The 24051-nt window shown below is 40.6% G+C and overlaps 1 protein-coding gene across 4 annotated transcripts in view; it reads left to right on the top strand.

Moving 5' to 3' along the window:
* The window catches only part of ADGRG7 (adhesion G protein-coupled receptor G7), a 91104-nt gene that overhangs the window by 31174 nt on the left and 35879 nt on the right, over positions 1 to 24051 (top strand). For 3 of the 4 annotated variants that reach the window (XM_059687995.1, XM_059687998.1, XM_059687997.1), the window contains exons 5-9: positions 432 to 544; positions 3412 to 3570; positions 4801 to 4898; positions 11412 to 11551; positions 11671 to 11778. In XM_059687995.1, coding sequence (XP_059543978.1) covers positions 432 to 544; positions 3412 to 3570; positions 4801 to 4898; positions 11412 to 11551; positions 11671 to 11778 — 618 coding nt within the window. The remainder of the gene's footprint in view (positions 1 to 431; positions 545 to 3411; positions 3571 to 4800; positions 4899 to 11411; positions 11552 to 11670; positions 11779 to 24051) is intronic. The other variant, XM_059687996.1, reaches the window with a different exon arrangement.

Here is a 24051-nt window from a genome sequence, read left to right on the forward strand (position 1 = left end):
ATGTGTTTTTTTAAAACATCTTCCTTGTTTAGGCATACAAATCACTATACTGGGTTATACCTATCATCCCTCCAACTAGTATTAGGTTCCTGGGAGAGGCATCAAGGAAGGCTTTGTAGAGAGTCTGGTTCCCTTTTATGATGCCAATGTTCAAAGTTTAGGGTGTTACCTCACATAATCCTAATTTTCCTGAAAACCTTACTATGGATCAGTTGTACGTCTTCAATTGGTTTATTTTTCCAGCTTATTCTGTCTCCTGGAGTTTGATCAGGTTCACATCTGCTTCTTAGGTTATATAATTTGTCTCAATGTAAACAATTAGCTAAACTATTGACTTACACCATGTCTGTGAAGGGACACATATGCAGGAGCATGTAGTTGCTGTGGCCATCTTTGCAAACACTCTCTTTTTCTTTTTCTTTTTGTTAAAGCGGACACGCCAAGAGCAACCCGGCTATGCAATGTCACTGAAGATGGAGAGATAGAATTACAAAATGCGACAGAAGGAAATTGCAATATAAATCTGAACATCCTGGAAGACCGGGTATGCCCTATGGCCCATGGGATAGGCAACCGGAAAGAAACCTGATGGTCAAATCAATGCTTTTTAAAACTTTCAAATTAGAAATAACAAAAACTAGTATCTAAACCTTTGTTGTTGTTATTAATCCTCACCTGAGGATAATTTTTTCATTGATTTTTATTTATTATTATTATTTTAAAAATATATTTTATTGATTTTTTACAGAGAGGAAGGGAGAGGGATAGAGAATTAGAAACATCGATGAGAGAGAAACATCGATCAGCTGCCTCTTGCACACCTCCCTACTGGGTATGTGCCCGCAACCAAGGTACATGCCCTTGACCGGAATTGAACCTGGGACCCTTGAGTCCGCAGGATAGAGCATCCACTGAGCCAAACCAGTTAGGGCTCATTGATTTTTAGAGAGAGTAGAAGGGAGGGAGAGGGGAGTGGGGAGAGAGAGAGAGAGAGAGAGAGAGAGAGATGTGAGAGAGATACATCCTCTGGTTGCCCCCCACACTGGCCCCACAAGCGCTGGGAATGAACCTGTAACCAGGTATGTGCCCTTGACTAGAAATTGAATCCGAGACCCTTCAGTGTGCTGGCCGATGCTCTAACCACTGAACAACACCAGACAGGGCTAAAGCCTTTATTTTTTTAAGTTGACATCTATTTGTAAAAAAAACTAGCTGAACATGTTGGTTCTGCAAATTTCAGCAAATGATAATATATAGCACATTTACGAATGGCCTCATCATTTTTAAGCCAGTGCATTTTGACCAAAATAGATCCGACATTTGAGACCAAAAACGAAGGTATTTTGCCTGGTCAGTGTTGCTCAGTGATTAAGCATTGACCCATGAACCAGGTCAGGGCACCTGCCCAGGTTTTGGGTTTGATCTCCAGGAGAGGGCATGCAGGAGGCAGCTGATCAATGGTTCTCTCTCATCATTGATGCTTCTCTCTCTCTCTCCCTTTCTCTGAAATAAATAAAAACGTATTTTTTAAAAAGGAAGGTATTTTAGGGGTCTACTGGACCAGAACACTGAGGAAAAACTAAGGCCTTTTGAGACAGGAAACTCCAGAACCTGATGAGTCTCAGGGCTATATCCATGAGCAGGTGGAATGGGAAGTACATCTAAGTAAATACTTTTCATGCAAATTAAATTATTTTGACTAAGGAGATACTCAAATGCAAATGCATGAAATTGCTAACACCTGGAGCCAAACAAGGGGCAGAAGAGGAAACTTATCTTATGTGGTTCTTCTAGGTGCCAGGCATGCTACATATTATCTCATTTAGCTTTTATAGAACCTCTGAGAGCTAGGTGTTATTCCCATATTATAGATAACTTGAGGCTCGTTGCAGGAAGATTCCTGCAAGAATAGGGCTTCCTGCGGCCGGAGCAAAGCAGAGAAGGGAGTGAAGCCCGCCCTTCTCCGCTGCCTCGGCTCTGCTCCCGTGTCCGCTGCCTCGGGATACCCCATCGGCAGTGGAGTGGCGAGGCTGGATCGGCTGCCGGAGTGGACAGATCGTGCCTTGCTGCTCACCCTTGTGGCCCCCGGCCAGGTGACAAGTGATGGAGTGCTCCCCCCTGCCTCCCCCGCCACCTGCCTGGCCAACAGGCTTGGACACTTCAGCGGCAGGGCTGAGGGGACTGGGCGCCGCCATCTTTGTGATGGAGTGATGGCTAATTTGCCTATTACTCTTTTATTAGATAGGATTATAGCTAATAACACTTACTTATTATTGAGCATTGACTGCATGCTAAGTGCTGTGCTGAACATTTTACATATGCTGTTTTATCATATTTAATTCCTGTAACACCCCAATAGATACGTATGAATGTACTCTTTTTATAGATGAGAAAACTGTGTTTCTGAGAAGTGCAGTATTTTGCCTGATGAGTCACAGCCAAAAGTGATGGTGCTGCTTTTTATTTTAAAGTCCACACTGAACCATATCATACACGGGCAGGGGTGGAGGTGGGAGTAGGAGTGGTAGGAGGATGTGGAGGTGGTGCCAACCACATAGGTTGTGCCAGCCACACAGATTGTGGGAACGACTTCATGCTCTGGAATCTGACAAAACAGTGTTTGACTATTAGCTCTGCCACCTCTAAGCTGCATGAACTTTGGGTGAGCTCCTTACCCTCTCCAAGGCTTTAAATAGGGATGAGAATGCTCAACTCAGTGTTGTTTTGCGGATTAAATGTAGTAACACCTGTAAAACATTTAGCAGTGCCTAGCACGCAGCAGGGACCTGGATATGGAATGAGAGCATTGTTACTGTCTACTGATGGGATATTGCTTCCAACTCTTTCCCAAGCTTGAATAGCCTGTGACTTTGGTTTGATTTTTGAAACGATGCTGCCATCTAGTGAAAAACTGAAAGAGAGAGAGAGAGAGAGAGAGAGAGAGAGAGAGAGAGAGAGAGAGAGAGAGAGAGAGATTGACCTCCAGCCCCACTAGTGACAGGATTAACATGTTGTAAGTGCACAGCAGAGCCCGGGGGCCAGTTGGTACCTGAGGTTGTCTAGGTCAGTGCTGCCCACACTATCTGTGCTGAAAAGCTAGTTTTAGAATTTCCAACCCATTGTAGACCAATAATCATGTACAATACAATAAAAATGAATAACTTGGAAAATGAAATGAAAAAGACATAAAATAGAAATCCATTTAAAAATTATTATATGCAACAGCATAGAATTGTTATATAAGATTACAATTGTTATATAAGTTACACAAGAAAAGAAACAGATAATGAAAAACTAAGTGGAGATAGAGGTGATTGAGGTTCAACTAAATTCCAGCTCACTCATTTGTAGTTGCTTGAAATGTTTCGATGTAGTTGTAAAAAGTTAGGTTTGCTTTTTTTTATAAAACAGATAAATAATTCATCAAAAAATTCTTCAATTATTTCAACTGTTTCTAAAGAAGTCCAGATTTTAACATCTAATATCAATAATTTAAATCATGAGAACATCACTTCTGCTACTAAAGTGGTTGGACAGATCTTCAACTCATCCAGAAATGCACCACCTGAGGTAAAACTCACAAGGTTTTTTAAAAAGGGAGGGGAAGAAAGAAAGAAACTCATCCCAAACTTTACCCCTTATTCCAGGATATGGACTTGGGCATGATTTCGGTTGCTTAGAACCATTTTGCAGAGTACTCTTTCTGAGAGATGCTCAAAGAAATAAAGGGCTCTTTGTCCAAATATTCTCTTTGAGGGTAGTCACAATGATCATTACCATGTTAAATCCGGAAAGTCTATAACAAACAACTCTGTTTCATCTTATTAATATGTTTGCCAATTGCATTTGGCCTCAGCATCCCTATTCAATTGCAAGTAACTGATGAAATGGTCTTCCAAGGAACTCACTTTGGAACATGGTGTTTTAAACCGATCTCTTCCTGCTAAGCATATTTGCATTTTAGTTTTAGCTTTTAAAAAACTTTGGCCTACTTTACATTTCTGATATCATAAACTGCTAAACTCTGGTACCTGAAGACAAGAACTATAGTCAACATTTATCAGTTGGCACAGCTTGAGTACTGGTCAAACAGGCTATAAGCCACCAAAATGGACTGACCCAGTGTTTACCAGTTGAATATCGGCATGACCTGAAAATACCTATTCCTTTCTTCTCTTCTCTTTAAATGTTTTATTTCAAAAAATTATTTTATGTTATCCTAGCTCCTTTGAAAATTAAGGGAGATTAAAATCACAAGGTAATAAAAATGGAATTGAAAAATAATGACCACCAAATGTAGACTTTGTGGAAGGATTAGCCAGTAAAGACAGAAGGATATTAATAACCCCAAAGAGGGCAGTTAAACAGTAACCAAATGCACAGAGATCCTTTCAATGTACTCCTGATGTTTTAATTGTAAGAAAAATATTTTACTAACTCTAATAGGTACACTAGGTGTAACGAGTAAGTTATATTAAATATTGTAAGCTGTGATGTTCTGACAATTAAAGCCCTGCGCTCTTCTTATTTTGTTTCTGCATTTGTATCTGAGCATTGGCTTTTGTGTTCTTGGGATGAGGAGGAGGTTCTGTGAAGACCTTGCTCTGAGGTCAAATTCAGAGACCTAAGCCTTCTAATTGACTGCCTTAATTTATATTTCACTGTGCCTTATCTTTATTCTCTCTGCCATCTTCTGTAGATAAAAAACTAAGCCTTCAGTTCCACTTGATACCATAATAGTCCATGATAATGAAGGTCATGATGATGTCCTTATGATGACTGGTGTCTTCTTCCTGGCAGGCAAAAAGAGTTGCTGTCACAACAGTGAGTCAACTTCTAAATGCCAGTGAAGAGTATATTGAAGCAGCTGTTGCTAAAGATGAAAAGGCCTTTTCAACGTAAGCACAATTCCAATTTGGAAAGAAAAACCTGACAAAGTGCTGTCTACTTTCCTAGGTTAAAGCATTAATAGAAATGTCTTTATTTCTCTCATGGATGCGCTCACTGGCTGATTCCTATGGGATGCAGACTAAAACCTTGGCCTTCTACTGATCATCAGTGACTAGATGGAGTTAACTCCTAGTTCCAGGTGTGGCCATGGATAGGGAGTAACTGGGATGATTTAGATTAGAACTTGTTTTACTTGTTTTGGTATGCCCAGCTGGCAGCCAGCATGCACAGCAGGAGTGCCTCATGCTCTTTTCTCAGTTTACAGAGCTGCAAATAACAGCATAACTTTGTAAGACACATTGGTAGCCTCCCACCCACAACTCAGTTCTCCCCAAGATCCTGGTGTATTTTGATTAAACATTCCCATGGTTACATTGAACAACAAAAGGGATCCAACTCTATACCTGTTTTTTTTCTTCTTGACTCCTATGTTCTGGATTTCTTTTGGGTGTATATTTAAACTAAAACTCATGTACTTTATTCATAGAGGCCTCCCATTAGGATTCACTGTGTGTGTTTTTTATCTTACATATAGTCTTCTTAACTCTTTTAAAATTTAAGTAAATACACATGCTCATTATGGAAAAATAAAAAATATATGGATGAGAAAATTTTAAAAAATCATTCTGCCTTTATTAACCTGTTGGTATATATTCTTATAAAATTTTTTCCCTGTATGTGCATTACATTACATAATCTATTGATTTAAAACTTGTTTTTTGTCACTTAATAATAGTATATAAACATTTTTATATAAATATCTATACATCCACATTATAAATTTTAGATTATTGCATAAATGAGTGAATTTTTATTTAAGAAGTTCTCTGCCACTGGACATTTAGATTCCTTTAAGTGTTTTAATATTTTGAACAATCAACATTCTTTTTTTTTTTTTTTTTGCAATCAACATTCTTATACATAATCTTTGTTTGCATGACACATTATTTTGTTGGGAGAAATTCCTACAACTAATTCTCAATTTTCTCATTATGATAACCAGTACCTGTGTTACAGAAGACCAAAGAAATACCAAGCACACTTCCTAGAGAAAGGGAGGGACGACGTTTATTAACACTAGTGCAGTGGTCGGCAAACTCATTAGTCAACAGAGCCAAATATCAACAATACAACGATTAAAATTTCTTTTGAGAGCCAAATTTTTTAAACTTAAACTATATAGGTAGGTACATTGTTATTAACTTAATTAGGGTACTCCTAAGCTGGCCCTTGGAAAAACGTCCTCAGTCTGATTGAGGTACGTTTGCTGAGGTCGACCCCTTCCAACTCTCCCATCCACACTCATCTTGTATATTTGTTTCATCTATCTCCTTTCATTCATCCTCTCTATATGTCCAAACCATCTCAACATACCTTTCTCAATCCTCAACACTACATCTTCTTTCACTCCACAACATTCCCTTAAATTAACTTAATAAACTTTACTTAAAGTTTTAAGTCTTAGTTAAATTATAGGTATGTTGAATAAAACTTGATATAATACTTAATAACAATATTATTTATTGATAAAATTAAATTCCTTACAATTTACCTTACAATATCCATAAAATTAAATCATGACAATGACTGACAAACACTAATGTGAACAATGGCCTTGCATCTCCTTGGAAAGTTTGGGTAAGTCAGGTTTGTATGTTGTTGTTTTTAATTTTAGGCATGATTCCAGGTCCTCGTCAATAAGACGACTTCTCAATTTACTCTTGATAAGGTTCATGCTTAAAAATGATTGTTTGCATAAATATGTAGACCCGAATAAGGAAAGAACAGCAAACGCTAGTTTTTTCAGTTGATTATATGAGTGAGGAATACTATTCCAGGTGTTAAAAATCAACATATCTTCCTTCTCCAGGTCTTTCAAAGCAGGCCACTTGTGCTGTGAACTAAGTTCACATTTATTTTTCTCCAATATTCCTATATCAGCACAAAGACGTTCAAATTTTGAGCTCCACAGTTCTTTGGTTTTTAAATCCAGCAATTGCATTTCAAAGTTGCCAATGCCAATATTAAAGGGAGAAACATTTAATTTTGTTACAGTAGCATTGAGAGGTTTTTAAACAAAGTCTAATGTCGCTTTGCTGTTTCTGAATTCCTGAAACCTGTTGAGAAAAGCTTCCCTCATATTTAAAATACCGCACGTGGTATTTTGTGGAAGAGCCACACTCAAGGGGCCAAAGAGCTGCATGTGGCTCGCGAGCGGCGGTTTGCCGACCACTGCACTAGTGGACTCTGGGAATAATTTCCAAATCGGAGTGAAGAAACATGCAGAGAGCCTGTCTGTATATATCCCGCTGGGGTCTTTGTCTGCAGATATGCCCCCTACCCCCTTCCTGGCCCTGCAGGAAGGCCCCAGGTGTCAGGCCACAGCAGATGATCTGTCCTGGGGCAGTGCATTGTTCACAGTTTTTATGGCCTGACGCCTTGCAAGACCAGTTTCCTCACCTGTTGAGTCTTTAAAGTAGAAAAAGCACAAAAGCATGAAATAGAACGTTCAAAATATTATAATTCTGAGAGAGGATGGTAAAGCTTGTGCAAACAGTTTAACTGGTGTGTTGTATGACTTCAAATTTCTAGGAGTGTGGTTACTCCCTTTTTTTAAAAAAAATCCTTACCTGAGGATATTTTTCCATTGATTTTTAGAGAGAGTGGAAACACAGAGAGAGAGAGAGAGAGAGAGAGAGAGAGAGAGAGAGAGAGAGAGAGAGAGAGAGAGAGAGAGAGAGAGAGAGAGAGAGAGAGAGAGAGAGAGAGAGAGAGAGAGAGAGAAACAGAGAGACAGAGAAACATTGATGTGAGAGAGACACAATGGTTGGTTGCCTTTGCACACAGCCCAACCAGGGCCGGGGATTGAGCCTGCAACTGAGGTACATGCCCTTGACTGGAATCAAACCCAGGACCCTTCAGTCCACGGGCCAATGCTCTATCCACTGAGCAAAACCAGCTAGAGACACTCCCTTTTTTTTGAAGCTGGAGAAGGAAGTGGCCATGGGGCCCAGAGTCTATGTTGAGGGAACATGGAGACTGAGAGCTCTGTGTTTGCAGCCTTGCTAGAGGGGGAAAGGGGAGTAGTGGATGCTTTTGGTGAGAAAGCTAAGGAAAGAGATATAGGACTTGGCTGAGAAAGTCAGATCATGATGCAGATGAGAAACTTAACAATAAATAATTATGAATTTTACTGGCTTACGACATGGAGAAAAAAAGAATTTTGTGTGTAATATCCAAATGGCTACAAAGAAAGTGGTTAGAGGATAAATGACCATTTTAAATATAGAACACGTTGAAATATGAAATAATATAACCACACTCAGTTCCTCCTTTCTCCCACTCTAAATTTCTAGTCTGTCTTTCTAATCATGGTCTATCAGTTCCCTTCTCCCTTGTGATCTTTACGTAAGTCCTATGGATTCAGTTCCTGTTATGCCCAGATTTCAAGATCCCCCCAAAAAACAACACCAGGGATCCAGGTCCAATGCAAGATGCAAAAGAGTCTTTTTTTGAGCTAGCTCGGGCTCCCCATCTACCACACTAGCCAACGCATACAGGAAGCAGAGAGCGAGCCAGCTCTGTGGGGAGAGGGGTTTTATAGTAAGGGGAGGAGAGAGGACTGTGGGCCCTGCCGATTGGCCAGGCGCAAGTCAGTGTCTTGTTACACAGGATGTGGTCATATCTATGGTGCGCACTTCCCTTGATTATCATTGGTTAGTTTAAAGAAATCCTAGGTGTGGCTAGCAGAGGCTTGGGCTTCTTCTGGGAAGAAGCTCCTTGATGAGCACATGGCTCTGCCCCAAAATGGAGGATTTGGGGCAAGATGGAGAACGTAGAGCGTCGGCCTGCAGACTGAAGGGTCCCAGGCTTGATTCCAGTCAAGGGCATATACCTTGGTTGCGGGCACATCCTCAGTAGGGAGTGTGCAGGAGGCAGCTGAATTGATGTTTCTCATCAATGTTTCTAACTCCCTATCCCTCTCCCTTTCTCTATGTAAAAAATAAATAAAATATATTTTAAAAAAAGGTCATGTCTTTATAATGAACACGACTCAATAACCATATTTACTTCATATCTTTACTCCTAATTTCCGCTTTCTAATAATTTAATCCTGTTCATGATGTTGGGGGAATAGAAAAAAATATTGTCCCAACCCAGAAATGCTCTCTATAAAGGTAGTAGAGAAAGAAAACACTTATATTATTGAATAAGCACTAAACCAGAGTGTGACACACACCACAGGAAAACCTCTAAGACAGGGATCCTTAAACTACGGCCTGCGGGCCACATGCAAATACAAATATTGTATTTGCTCCCATTTTGTTTTTTTACTTCAAAATAAGATATGTGCAGTGTGCATAGGAATTTGTTCATAGTTTTTTTTAAAACTATAGTCTGGCCCTCCAATGGTCTGAGGGACAGTGAACTGGCCCCCTGTTTAAAAAGTTTTAGGACCCCTGCTAAGAGCTTGTAAAAACAGACAAGAATCTCACCTCTTTTATATAAACTAACAGATATAACCCAGTACATACATGTTTTCAGATAAACAATGACTAGTCCTTAATTAAGAGAAGTTGACAGCACTATTTGTCAGACATAGGATATCGTAACATAACCTGGTAAGTGAGGTGACCGTTTGTGAGAGCTAACTGACTTTATCCAGAGGGAATACAAACTTCTCATATCCTTATTACAGGAGGTAGTTTTGCAAGTTGGAGCAGGATGTCCAATCAAGGAAGTTAGGCCCCCATTTTCCCACAGAAACGGGGAAATAGGGGTACTCTCTGCCTTAATGTTTACATTTCAAAGAGATGGCTTTCATGTCCTTGAGGAAGACATTCCTAGGTCAAAGCTGACAAAATGCCAATGTGGTCTTCAAAAAATTTTATTTACATTTCAAAGAGAGGAAAAAGTATCTGCAACATTTCTAAAATAAAATGTTCAAGGAAAAAGGAGGGGAGGACAATTTCTTCCCTTATTTTCAACAGGAAGAATTAAGCCTCTTCTTTTTAATTTGTATTTGTCCTGACAAATGATATAATGCTCTCTCTGGTCCCCCTCTAAACCATGACTTTCCTGATATATCTGCTGTACTAAATAGAAAATTCCTAAGTGAAAAAATCTAATTGTTTTTTTCCACTCCTTTGTATCAAGTTGATGACCAGCTTCCAGATTGGGTATTCCCAGGCAGGCACCCATCTGTAATCCAATTAGTTATGGCAAGAGAAAGAAAGAATCAAATAGAGGTGGCTGTGACTAGAGCTACCCTTTGAAAGTGGTTCTGAACATGGCAAACATTCCCCCCCCCCATATATTTAGTATGTCTTTCCCTTTGTCCTTCAAATGCCCGAATGAGCTCCTCTTAGTATCCCCAGTGTTTTCTGGAACACTAACTCCTTAGTAGGTATTCAATGGATATTGTTGGTTAAATAACTGCATGAATTATGTTCTTAGCAGGTTGAAGTCTTGTTAGGTTGAAAGCAGCTCTGGAGTAAGATTGTTATTTATTAAGTGGGCAATACATAGTGTAAATTGCTGGAAATAACAGGAAATGTTGTTATGAACGTAAAACCTTTGAAACAGAAGCCAACTTGAATATTTCCATATGAATGATTAGTACATTCTCTTTATAAAGTGTTTTATTTTAAAATTTCTCTTTTTTATCTCTCTTGGGGAAGGGAAAAGACATTTTAGTGGCAGATATAAAGATTTAAAATTTTCAGCAATTATGTTTTCATGAAATTCGTCAATTTCTGGCAAAACTAGATTGAACCAGTTATGGTATATATAGAGATTTTGTTTTGTCAAGTACAGAAATAATGCAAATATTTCTTATAGGAAACAAACTGACAGGTTCCCTTCACTCCCTCCCACTTTCCATTTAATCTATTTTTGAACTTATCCAAGATAGAAAAGAACATTGTGAAAACCTGCATTATTTGGTTATGGGTCAATGAGTTTAAAGTTCTGTTGTTCCATAGTTCCGTATGAACTGTCACCTCAGGAATGAACAACTTACAAGAGATGCTTTGGATCCCAAACAGTTTGGGTGAGAGGAGGGAGTTGAATAAGTGGAAACTGAGTCTTACCACTGGAGGAACAAGAATCCCATGCCTGGCCAATGGTGGGTGGCAACACCATCCTTCTATGTGAAGAGCAGCATGGTAAAGATTATTTCTATTGGGAAATTTGTCATTCCAGCGCTCCAGCCTTCTGGCATCAATGTAGAAGGTGCCCTTCAGTGGAGATAGTCCACCAGAGCTTTTGAAAAAGGTGTATATGACAAAGGATGAGTCTGCTAAAGAAAGCAGTTATTTTTAGGTGATTGTGTTAATGTTGTAATCTGATGAGTTCTGTGGTCACACCTTTCTACTGGAACATGGGAGAGAACATACACACACCTCTGATTTCACAATGAATCTCTTGACTATCATATTGTTATGTTTTATTCTATGCAGGCTTATTACCGAAATGGAGAAATATTCCTGGTCTTTGGACAATAATTCAGTGGTGGACCCTAATATAGCAGTACAGTCTGTCACTTCCGATCCGAAAGACACTGGGGGGTCTACAGGTGTTCTCTTCACTGTGCAGAAAGGTGAACTATTTGTTTTCTGTGTTTGTAATATCAGAGAGCATTCTGCTACCAACCATAACTAATGATTTATTCATGAAAATGTAGACTTTTAAAATATACTTTTCTCCTCCATCTCATAGGAGCAAGCGATTCTCTTCTTACTGGTGACACACGTGTAGATCCAAAGGAGGACAGTTTTCATCCAAATAAAATGACTGAACTTCAGATCTGGCTCAATACATCAACAAGTAGGTCTCAAACTTTGTTATATTTTAAAAAATGCACCCAAGTTCATGGAATTAATAATTTAAAAATCACTGAGTGCAAAATAATGTTTACACAGTGTCACACTGAATAATTTGCATTTGAGTATGTTAGAGCTCTTCCAGATTACAGTAATCTTTACAATTCTAGGTCATAGAGATGATTACTTTCCTTCTTTCTTCCTTTTCAAAACTATTTTGGAGGATAGTAGAATTGAAATGCCTTGGCCATGGACACAAATCTGTTTTTCTAATAAAAATCTAGCTAATGTGGCTCATTAAAAAAATACATTTAAAAAATATTCAGGCACAAGCTCTGTTCCTGGCACTCACCTACTAGGATTCACCCTATACACCTGTGCTGGGGATATTTTAGGTAATTGACCCAGGCATCACTTACTAGTACCAATTTTCAGTTGTTTCCACTAATATGGCGCCAAGCATGGGCTCTCTATTCTCTTGCACATGGCCCTGCAGAAATTCTTATGTCTAACTTGAAATGTTTGTACTTTAAAAAGTCTAAAAAAGTTTGACTGATTCTTTTACAATAATAATAAGCAAACCAGACACACACATTTACACTTATTTTCTCCCTAAAAAAAAAAGAAGAAGAAGAAGAAGAAAAAAAGAAAAGAAAAAGAAACAGAATGCTATAATGAACTTATTTTGGAAAGACTAAGTATATTTCTCATTGGTTATATAATTCTAATTGGTTAATAAATGTTTTTTGGTCACAGAACTTGCAAATATCTTCCCTCCAGTCTGCAGTAATCTTTTGCTTGTTTTTTTAAAAGTTTATATTGTGTTTATTTATAAAATCTAATTTCAGTTATTAACAGAGCTAATATGTTAAAGTGAATTAAGTATGAGAATAAACTTTTTCTTTTGCTTGTTTTTTAAAATAAATCTTTATTGTTCAGATTATTACAGTTGTTCCTCTTTTTTCCACCCATAACTCCCTTCCACCCAGTTCCCACCCCACCCTCTACCCTTACGCACCCCCACTGTCCTCATCCATAGGTGTACGATTTTTGTCCAGTCTCTTCCCCAACCCCCCACATCCCTTTCCCTCCCGAGAATTGTCAGTCCATTCCCTTTCTATGCCCCTGATTCTATTATATTCACCAGTTTACTCTGTTTATCAGATTTTTTATTCACTTGATTTTTAGATTCCTTGTTGATAGATATGTAATTGTTGTTCATAATTTTTATCTTTACCTTTTTTCTTCTTCTTCCTCTTCTTAAAGAATACCTTTCAGCATTTCATATAATACTGGTTTGGTGGTGATGAACTCCTTTAGCTTTTTCTTATCTGTGAAGCTCTTTATCTGACCTTCAATTCTGAATGATAGCTTTGCTGGATAAAGTAGTCTTGGTTGTAGGTTCTTGCTATTCATCACTTTGAATATTTCTTGCCACTCCCTTCTGGCCTGCAAAGTTTCTGTTGAGAAATCAGCTGACAGTCGTATGGGTATTCCCTTGTAGGTAACTGAGTTTCTTTCTCTTGCTGCTTTTAAGATTCTCTCTTTGTCTTTTGCTCTTGGCATTTTAATTATGATGTGTCTTGGTGTGGTCCTCTTTGGATTCTTTTTGTTTGGGTTTCTCTGCGCTTCCTTGTAAGTTTATTTCTTTCACCAGGTGGGGGAAGTTTTCTGTCATTATTTCTTCAAATAGGTTTTCAATATCTTGCTCTCTCTCTTCTTCTGGCACCCCCATAATTCAGATGTTGGTACGCTTGAAGTTGTCCCAGAGGCTCCTTACACTATCTTGACATTTTTGGATTCTTTTTGCTTTTCCGGTTGGGTATTTTTTGTTTCTTCATATTTCAAATCTTTGACTTGATTCTTGGGATCCTCTGGTCTGGTGTTGGGTCTCTGTATATTATTCTTTATTTCAGTCAGTGTATGCTTAATTTCTAGTTGGTCCTTTTTCATATCCTCGAGGGTCTCACTAAATTTATCGGCGGTTTCTAGAAAATTTTTGAAAAATCTTATAAGTTTGGTTTTGAACTTTATAGCCAGTAGTTTGTTTTCCTCCATTTCTGTCATTTGTGATCTGTTTCTTTGTCTCTACATTTTGGCTGCTTCCCTGTGTTGATAGAGTGGCTTTGTGTGCTAGGTGTCCTACAGGGCCCAGTGGCTCAGCCTCCCCAGTTACCTGAAGTGGACACTCTTGGTGAACCCCTTTGTGGGCTTTGTGCACAGTCTTGTTGTAGTTAAGCCTTGATTGTTGTAGGTATCACTGGGAGGAATTGACCTCCAGGCAAATTGGCTTTGAGAATCAGCTGTGTCTGCAGTGGGAGAACTTCTGTGCTGAAGACACCCTTATGGGGAAAGACTTGCTTCAGTGGGGCTTTGATGTTCACTGAGTCTGCTCCCTGAGTGTGTCCCTTATGGATCTGAGGAGTTGTAATCTGGATGGTCCCACTCTGACCACTGGGTACACTGGCTCTTGGATCTCTGAGAAGGTGCTAATTTAGCCTCTGCCTGAGGCTACCCAGCAGGAGCTATGGAGAGATCTTTACTTTTCTCTTCTTTGTTTGGTGTTTGGAGGTGCTCAGATGAGGCCCAGCTATGAAGCAATGCAAGCTGCTGTGGGGCCTTGGGCCTTCTTTTGGATGTTCTGGGTCTCTCTGACCCAGCTGCAGTTTGTTAGGTAATTTTAGATCTCAAAGGGCCAGCCCATTCATATGCAAAAGCCTCTGCTTGCAGCTTGGGTGGGGCAGGGTCTCAGGGAATCAACAGGGCGGAGCAATCAGCTATGGCTGCTCCTCAGTCCTGCCCTAAGAGGCCCCTGGGTCTCAGTGTTCCTCGGTAATCGCTGCAAGCACCTCTGAGAGAAAGCTGCCCTCGAGTTCCGCCCGCTTCCAGACAGTCCAGTTTCTCCCTGTATGAGTCTGGGTCCCCCGAGACTCGCCTGGAACTGGAGTCAGGGCTGTCGGGAACTTGTTTCTCCCTCCCAATTGAAAAAGACACCGGCGTCCTCTGTTGCCAGCCCTTTCCGTACGTGCTCCTCCGTACCTCAGCACTTTACTTCTGCACCTCCTCTGAGTCTCAGTGTGCTTTTCTCTTTCCTTCTAGCTGTAGAATTTCCACTCAGCCAGCCTTCCTGTGGTTCTGAATGATGTCTGTTTTGTCTTTAGTTGTAGTTTTGAAGTGGTTGTGTGAGGCAGCAATTTCAGTTGTTTACTTATGCCGCCATCTTGATTTCTCTCTTTTGCTTGTTTTTAACGTCTTCTGTCACACCCAAATTTTAACCTGCACTGTATTAATCTTTTCCTCTATAATTGGCACCTTTTAAGAAAAATCCTTCCCTGCGCTAAAGTCACAATGATAGTCTCCTATATTTTCTTCTGGGTTTTGTAGTGTTTATATTTAGGTCTCAGTACACCTAGAATTTATGTTTGTGTTTGGTGGAAGATAGGGACCTAATTTTTTCTTCCATATGAACTATTAATATAGTTGAGTAGGTTAAAAAAAAACACAGTCTAAAAAAAACACTCAGAATGGACTGAAAGGGACATATTTTTTATATTGATTTTTAAAATGCTTCCAAATTTATCTATATTTTAATTCTTTGTTCCCTTAAAAACACATCACTCAAATGTATGGGCAAAAATTATTGGAAATACTTTTGTAAGGAGAGAAATTAGGGCAACTATCCCAGAAATTGAAGATCAAGTAGACAAAATATACCTAATAAACTTGACCTTTATATAAACTTATGTGTGTGTAATTTTGTTTGTAGACAGAAGATGCATAGTAAAAACTCTTTTCAAATATCAATGGAGTGCTTTAAAAACCACCCATTTATTAGGCCATATAGAAAAGTTGTCCTATCTAATAATAGACAAACATGGTAATTAACCATACCTCCGACACGCTTCCCATTGGCTAATCAGGGTGATATGCAAATTAACTGCCAACCAAGATGGCGGCTGACAGCCAGGCAGTTGAAGCGAACAGGAGGCTTGCTTGCTCCAGTGATGGAGGAAGCCAAGGTTCCCTGCCTGCCACTGCCCAGCTCTAAGCTGCACTCTAAGCAACTATGTTGCAATTATAGAAACTAAACAAAGCCCAGATACCTGCTTTCAGCAGCCGAGGTCTCAGAGCTGGAGTCGAGCCTCAGAGCTAAAGCCGGCTCTCAGCTCCAGTGACAGTCATAGAAGGTAAATAAATCCCAGAATAAAAAAAAAGAAAAGAAAAAAAGGAGAGGTTGGGAGCTTCAGTCACCAGCCAGCCTGAAAACGGCCTTCAGACTGGCCAGGCACCCCAGTGGGGACCTCCACCCCGAATGGGTGTGACCAGCTGCAAACAGCCATCATCCCCTCATCCAGGCTGTCCAGGCACCAAGCGGGACCCCTGCCCTGATCCGGGACACCCTTCAGGGCAAACCAGCTGGCCCCAACCTGTGCACCAGACCGCTATCTTATATAGTAAAAGGGTAATATGCAAACTGACTCTAACAGAAAGACTGGGAATGACTGGTCACTATGACACACACTGACCACCAGGGGTCAGACGCTCAAGGCAGGAGCTGCCCCTCTGGTGGTCAGTGAGCTCCCACATGGAGGAGCTCTGCTCAGCCACAAGCCAGGCTGATGGCTACCAGTACAGCGGTGGTGGTGGGAGCCTCTCCTGCCTCCTCAGCAACGCTAAGGATGTCCGACTGCAGTTTAGGCCTGCTCCCCGCTGGCAAGTGGACATCCCCCGAGGGCTGCCGGGCTGCCAGAGTGATGTCTGATTGCTATCTTAGGCCCAATCCCCTGGGAGTGGGCCTAAGCCAGCAGGTGGTCATCCCCTGATGGGTCCCAGACTGCGAGAGGGCACAGACCAGGCTGAGGGACCCCCCATCCCCTGAATGCACAAATTTTTGTGCACCAGGCCTCTAGTATATATTATAAAATAAAATTCACATGGGATATATATAGTTACTGACCATGCAATAAAAGTATGTATGTACCACAAAAGAATAGCCAACATTTATCCAATTAGAAATTTTAAAGCACCATTGTTAGAAAGGAAATTAAAGTGCAAATTACAAATTTCTTGAAAATTAATGGCAATGAGAACATCATAGATCAAAACCCGTAGGATGTGGGTGAAGATTAATTTAAAGGAAAATATATATGCTTAATAAATTTATTAGAAAATAAAAGAAGGTGTTAAAAATAAAGCATTCAGCAAAGAGGCATAAAAATAAAATAAATGTCAAGAAAGCTAGGAGGAAGGGATTAATAAATACAGGGGTAGAACTTAATAAAAATAAAAATTAACAAATCCTAGACTTAATCAACAAAATGAAAAATTGTTGAAAAGACAAATGAAATACATAAGCTTCTAACAAACTTGATGAAGAAAAGAAAGAGGAGAATATAAATAAAAAAAATGAATGAGGTATATCTAGAAATATGGAGATTGTTTAAAATTATAAGATAGTGGTAAATACAATTTATTCTAATGAATCTGAATATTTAGATGAGATAATGATTTTCTAATAAATGACCAAGATACTTCAGGAATGAGGAGAGGTGTGAACAGGGCCTTCCATATGTGTGTGTGTATATATATATATATATATATATATATATATATATATATATATACTAGTAGCTGGTGCACAAAAATTTGTGCACTCAGGGATGAGAGTGAGGGGTGGGGCCAGACCCCTCAGCCCGACCTGAACCCTCTGTCATGTTCCGGGACCCCGGCCACTCCTGGCCTAGGCACAGGCCTACAGGCTTGGGCGGCTTGGCTCCCGAGGCCCCATTTTATCAGGAGAACAAAGTTGGCATTAGTTACAGCCCTCACAGAACCCAGCACACTGCATCTGTGCATACAACTGCCTCATTCATGTGCCTGCTTCGCCCTACTGAATTACTAACATCTTGAGGACATAGCTCTGTCTTATCCTGCTTCAACTTCTGTGCCTGGCCTGGTGCCAGGGACCTGAGAGGGTTTGCTGAGTGAGTGAATGAGTGAGTGAATGAGGAGTAAGTGAATGAGCAAGCAGCTACCAGCAGGGATAGTACGCACTCTGCTCTGGGCTGCTTGTCGCAAACCCCGGGAAGTTCCTGCCCTGCTCCCAGAGGCCCTACTCCCCTCTGCCAGCAGCATAGTTCGTGCAGGGCAAAGGTGGCCCCAGTGTGCATTTTGGCAGATTGGTGCATGAGCACCTGTCAGCCTGGGATCCCCCCAGGAGGGCTGTTTGTGGGCGTGGCTGGTGGCCGATTGCTGCAGTCCCACCGCCAGCCCTGAGTCTGTTCCCATACTGGCCGCCTGCCACCAGGGTCGCAAATAGCTGGACCGGATGGCAGCGGGGCAGGTAGGATGGCGCTGTCCCTCCCTGCCTGCAGTATGCAAATTAGCCACCATCTTTGTTGGTGGTTAACCGCCATCTTGGTTGGCAGTTAATTTGCATATCACCCTGATCAGCCAATGGGAAGCGTGTTGGAAGTACGATTAATTACCATGTTTGTCTATTATTAGATAAAAAATATATATATTGGTTGATGAGAGAGAGAGAGAGAAAGAGAGAGAGAGAGAGAAAGATTTGTTGTTCCACTTATTTATGCATTCATTGGTTGATTCTTTTTTTTTTTTAAATTAAATCTTTATTGTTCAGATTATTACATGGGTTCCTCTTTTTTCCCACCATGACTCCCCTCCACCCAGTTCCCACCCCACCCTCCGCCCTCACTCCCCACCCACTGTCCTCATCCATAGGTGCACGATTATTGTCCAATCTCTTCCCGCACCCCCCCACACCCCTTTCCCCCCCAAGAATAGTCAGTCCATTCCTTTTCTATGTCCCTGATTCTATTATAATCACCAGTTCATACTGTTCATCAGATTATTTATTCACTTGTTTTTAGATTCACTTGTTGATAGATGTGTATTTGTTGTTCATAATTTGTATCTTTACCTTTTTCTTCTTCCTCTTCTTAAAGGATACCTTTCAGCATTTCATATAATACTGGTTTGGTGGTGATGAACTCCTTTAGCTTTTTCTTATCTGTGAAGCTCTTTATCTGACCTTCAATTCTGAATGATAGCTTTGCTGGATAAAGTAGTCTTGGTTGTAGGTTCTTGCTATTCATCACTTTGAATATTTCTTGCCACTCCCTTCTGGCCTGCAAAGTTTCTGTTGAGAAATCAGCTGACAGTTGTATGGGTACTCCCTTGTAGGTAACTGAGTTTCTTTCTCTTGCTGCTTTTAGGATACTCTCTTTGTCTTTTGCTCTTGGCATTTTAATTGTGATGTGGCTTGGTGTGGTCCTCTTTGGATTCCTTTTGTTTAGGGTTCTATGTGCTTCCTGGACTTGGAAGTCTATTTCTTTCACCAGGTAGGGGAAGTTTTCTGTCATTATTTCTTCAAATAGGTTTTCAATATCTTGCTCTCTCTCATCTTCTGGCACCCCTATAATTCGGATGTTGGTACTCTTGAAGTTGTCCCAGAGGCTCCTTACAGTTCTTCGTATTTTTGGATTCTTTTTGCATTTTGCTTTTCCAGTTGGGTGTTTTTTGCTTCTTCATATGTCAAATCTTTGACTTGATTCTTGCGATCCTCTGGTCTGCTGTTGGGAGTCTGTATAATATTCTTTATTTCAGTCAGTGTATGCTTAATTTCTAGTTGGTCCTTTATCACAACATCGAGGGTCTCACTAGATTTCTTGAGGATCTCACTACATTTATCGGCGGTTTCTAGAAAATTCTTGAAAAACCTAAAAAGTGTGGTCTTGAACTCTATATCCAGCAGTTTGCTTTCCTCCATTTCTGTCATTTGTGTCCTGTTTCTTTGTCTCGGCATTTTTTATGCTTCACTGTGTTGATAGAGTGGCTTTCTGTGCTAAGGGTCCCAATTACCTGAGGTAGACACTCTTGGTGTACGCCCTGTGGTCTTTGTGCACAGTCTTGTTGTAGTTAAGCCTTGATTGTTGTAGGTAAAACTGGGAGGATTTGACCTCCAGGCCAATTGGCTGTGAGAATCAGCTGTGTCTGCAGTGGGAGAACTTCTGTGCTGAAGACACCCTTATGGGGAAAGACTTGCTTCAGTGGAGCTTTGGTGCTCATTGAGTCTGCCCCCTGAGTGTGCCCCTTATAGATCTGAGGAGTTGTAATTGGATGGTCCCACCCTGACCACTGGGTACACTGGCTCTTGGATCTAAGGAGGTGCTAATCTAGCCTTTTCCTGAGGCTACCCAGCAGAAGCCAGCTGTAAAGCAATGCAAGTTGCCCTGGGGCCTTGGGGCAGCTTCAGTTTGTTAAGTTATTTTCAGATTACAAAGGGCCGGGCCTTTCATATGCAAAAGCCTCCGTGCACAGCTTGGGTGGGGTGGGGTCCCAGGGGATCAACAGGGTGGGCCAAGTGAGCCAGCAGTATGGCTGCTCTCAGTCCTGCCTTCAGAGGTCCTGGCAATCACCACGAGTGCCTCCAAGAGAAAGCTGCCCTCGAGTTCCGACCGATGCCAGACAGTCCCATTTCTCCCGTATGAGTCTGGGTCCCCAGAGACTTGCCTGGAACTGGAGCTCAGAGCCTGAGACTCCCTCCCGATTGAAAAAGACAATAGTGTCCTCAGCCACCAGCCCTCTCCGCATGCACCTCTGCACCTTTGTATTTACTTCAGCATCGCACCTCCTCTGAGTCTCGGTATGCTTTTCTCTTTCCTTCTAGTTGTAGAAATTCCACTCAGCCAGCCTTCCTATGGTTCTGGATGATGTCCGTTATGACTTTCAGTTGTATTTTTGAAGTGGTTGTGCGAGGCAGCAATCTCCAGTGTTTACCTATGCCTCCATCTCGGTTTCTCCTCTATAATCATTGGTTGATTCTTATAGGTGCCCTGACGAGGGATCAAATCCACAACCTTTTTGTATTAGGATGAGGCTCTAATCAACTGAGCCTCCCAGCAGGGCCATCTTCTAATCAATATACTTCTATGGATTTGAATTTTATATCAAGCATGCCATTCTTTTATAAAAATAAGAGGAAGCCTTATTGCATTTTTAGGGTTAACTTTCTCCTTTAGTGTCCAGAAGGAACAATTTCAATGTGCCATGAAAAAGTCCTAGAGCCCTGGCCTGGCGATTCAGTTGGTTGGAGCGTTCTCCTATATACCAAAATGTTGCAGGTTCAATTTCCAGTCCCCAGTCAGGCATATGGGAGGCAACCAATGGATGTTTCTCTCTCATATTAATGTTTCTTTATCTTTCTCTCCCCCATCCTCTCTCTCTAAAAAATCAATAAAACATATCCTCAAGTGAGGATTAAAAAAAACACAGTGTGTTGAGGCTAGAGCAACCCCATTGCTAGCCTGTGAAGGACATTTGATGGGCTGTCAGGATCTTGCCTGCTGATTTCTCAAGTTTCATGACTGAATATATAGACTGACCTAACTGCCACTTTTTTAGTTTTCCATGTAACACTTGTAAAAGAGAGCACAGTTTAGGAAATTAATTAAGTTAAAAAGTATACTTATTGTTGGTCTTTCTATTATTTAAAATATGGCCAACAGCTGTATGAAGTGTTAGGAGATATTCCTTAGGTAGTTCTGTTTGACCGCTGCCCTGATCAGCCTCACCATAAAACCCTTGGCTGTGGCCATGTTCTTCTAGGATTGCTAAGGAACAGTTAAGCACCTTTTCCAATGTCCTGAAGATATGTGTCACAATAGTCTTCCAGCTCTGGGAAAGCTTGTAATTTTCATGAAATAGCAGAGACCAATAAATAGTTCAAGAAATGATGGGAGAACCCTAAAGATTCCACCAAAACACTACTAGAATTGATAAATGAATTCAGCAAAGTAGCAGGATACAATATAAATATCCAGAATTTTATTTTTTAATTTTTTAAAAATATGTTTTTATTGATTTCAGAGAGGAAGGGAGAGGGAAAGAGAGAGAGAAACATCAATGATGAGAGAGAATCACTGATTGGCTGTCTCCTGCACTCCCCCTTCTGCAACCCTGCAACCCAGAATCAAACCCAGGACTCTTCAGTTTGTAGGCCGATGATCTGTCCACTGAGCCAAACCAGCTAGGGCAGAAATTAGTTGCATTTTTATACACCAATAATGAACTACCAAAAGGGAAACTAAAAAAACAATCCCATTTACAATTGCTTCAAAGAGAATAAAATACTAGGGATAAATGTAACCAGGATGTAAAAGACCTGTACTCAGAAAATTGTAAGACAGAAGAAAGAAGTTGAAGAAGATGCAAATAAGTGGAAGCATATACTGTGTTCACGGATAGGACGAATTAACATCATTAAAATGTCCATACCACCCAAAGCAATCTACAGATTCAATTCCTATGAAATACCAATTCCTATGAAAATACCATATGACCTATTTCACATAATTAGAACAAATATTCCAAAAATTCATATGGGACCACAAAAGACCCGAATAGCCACAGCAATCCTGAGAAAGAAAAACAAAGTTGGAGGAATCACACTACCTAGTATCAAACTATATCACAATGCATAATAATCAAAACAGCATGGTACTGGGCCCTAGCTGGTTTGGCTCAGTGTATAGAGTGTCGGCCTGTGAACGGAAGTATCCCAGGTTTGATTCTGGTCAAGGGCACATGCCTGGGTTGCAGGCTCAATCCCCAGTAGTGGGTGTGCAGGAGGCAGCTGATCAGTGATTCTCTCTCATCATTGATGTTTCTATCTCTCTCTCCCTCTCCCTCTCCTTCTCCCTTTCTCTCTGAAATAAATAAAAATATAAAAACAAACAAAAGAAACACAGCATGGTACTGGCATAAAAACAGACACAGAAATCAATGAAACAGAGTAGAGAGTCCAGAAATAAACCCAGGTCTTTATAGTCAACTAGAGGCCTGGTGCATGAAATTTGTGCACTCAGGGGAAAGGGAAGGGTTCCCTCAGCCCAGCCTGCACTGTCTCGCAGTGTGGGAGCCCTCGGGGGATGTCCGACTGATGGCTTAGGCCTGCTCCCAGGGGGAATGGGCCTAAGCTGGCAGTCGGACATCCTGAGCACTGCCACGAAGGTGGGAGAGGCTCTCGCCATCACCACTGCGCTCACCAGCCATAAGCCTGGCTCAGGGCTTCTGGCTGAGCTGCGCTCCCCCTGTGGGAGCACACTGACCACCAGGTGGCTGCTCCTGCATTGAGCATCTGACCCTTGATGGTCAGTGTGCATCATAGCAACTAGTAGTTCCGCTGTTTGGTCAATTTGCATATTAGCCTTTTATTATATAGGATTACTATTTGACAAAGGAGGCAAAAACATAAAATGGCCTAAAGATAGTCTATTCAATAAATGGTTCTGGGAAAATTAAACAGATAACGTGCAAAAAATGTAACTAGATCACCTTCTTACAACATACACAAGAATAAACTCCAAAAAGATTAAAGACTTAAATGTTAGGTTAGAAAACATAAAAATCCTAGAAAACATAGGAAGTAAAATATTGGACATTTCTTTATATTTCTTTATTTTTTTATTGATTTCACAGAGAAGAAGGGAGAGGGAGAGAGAGATAGACATCAATGATTGGCTGCCTTCTGCACACCCACACTGGGGATTGAGCCCACAACCTGGGCATGTGCCCTGACTGGGAAACAAATAGTAACCTCCTGGTTCATAGGTCAACCCTCAACCACTGAGCCATGCCAGCTGGGCATTGGATATTTCTTGTAGCAATATTTTTTTCTGATATATCTCCTCTAGCAGGGGAAACAAACAAACAAAATAAACAAATGGAACTACATCAAACTAAAAATCTTTTGTACAGCAAAGAAAACCATCAACAAAATGAAAAGATAACCCACTGAATGGGAGAACAGATTTCCCAATACACCTGATAAGAGCTTAAAGTTCAAAACTTATAAAGAACTTATAAAACTCAACACCAAAAAGCAAGCAATGCAATTTAAAAATGGGCAAAGGTCCTGAATAGACACTTTTCCAAAGAAGACATACCGATGGCCAATAGGCATATGAAAAAATGCTCAACATCACTAATAAAAAAATGCAAATTAAAACCACTATGAGATATTACCTTACACCTGTGAGAATGGCTATCATCAATAAATCAACAAACAACAAGTGTTAGGAAAGATGTAGAGAAAAGGGGACCCATGTACACTGCTGGTGGGAATACAGATTGGTGCAGCCACTGTGGAAAGCAGTATGGAGTTGCCTCAAAAAATTAAAAATGGAACTGCCTTATAACCCAGCAATTTAACTTCTGGGAATATATTTGAAGAAACTCAAAACACTAATTGGAA

The sequence above is a fragment of the Myotis daubentonii genome, chromosome 3, assembly GCF_963259705.1.
Source record: "Myotis daubentonii chromosome 3, mMyoDau2.1, whole genome shotgun sequence".
In the NCBI taxonomy this organism is placed as follows: Eukaryota; Metazoa; Chordata; class Mammalia; order Chiroptera; family Vespertilionidae; genus Myotis; species Myotis daubentonii.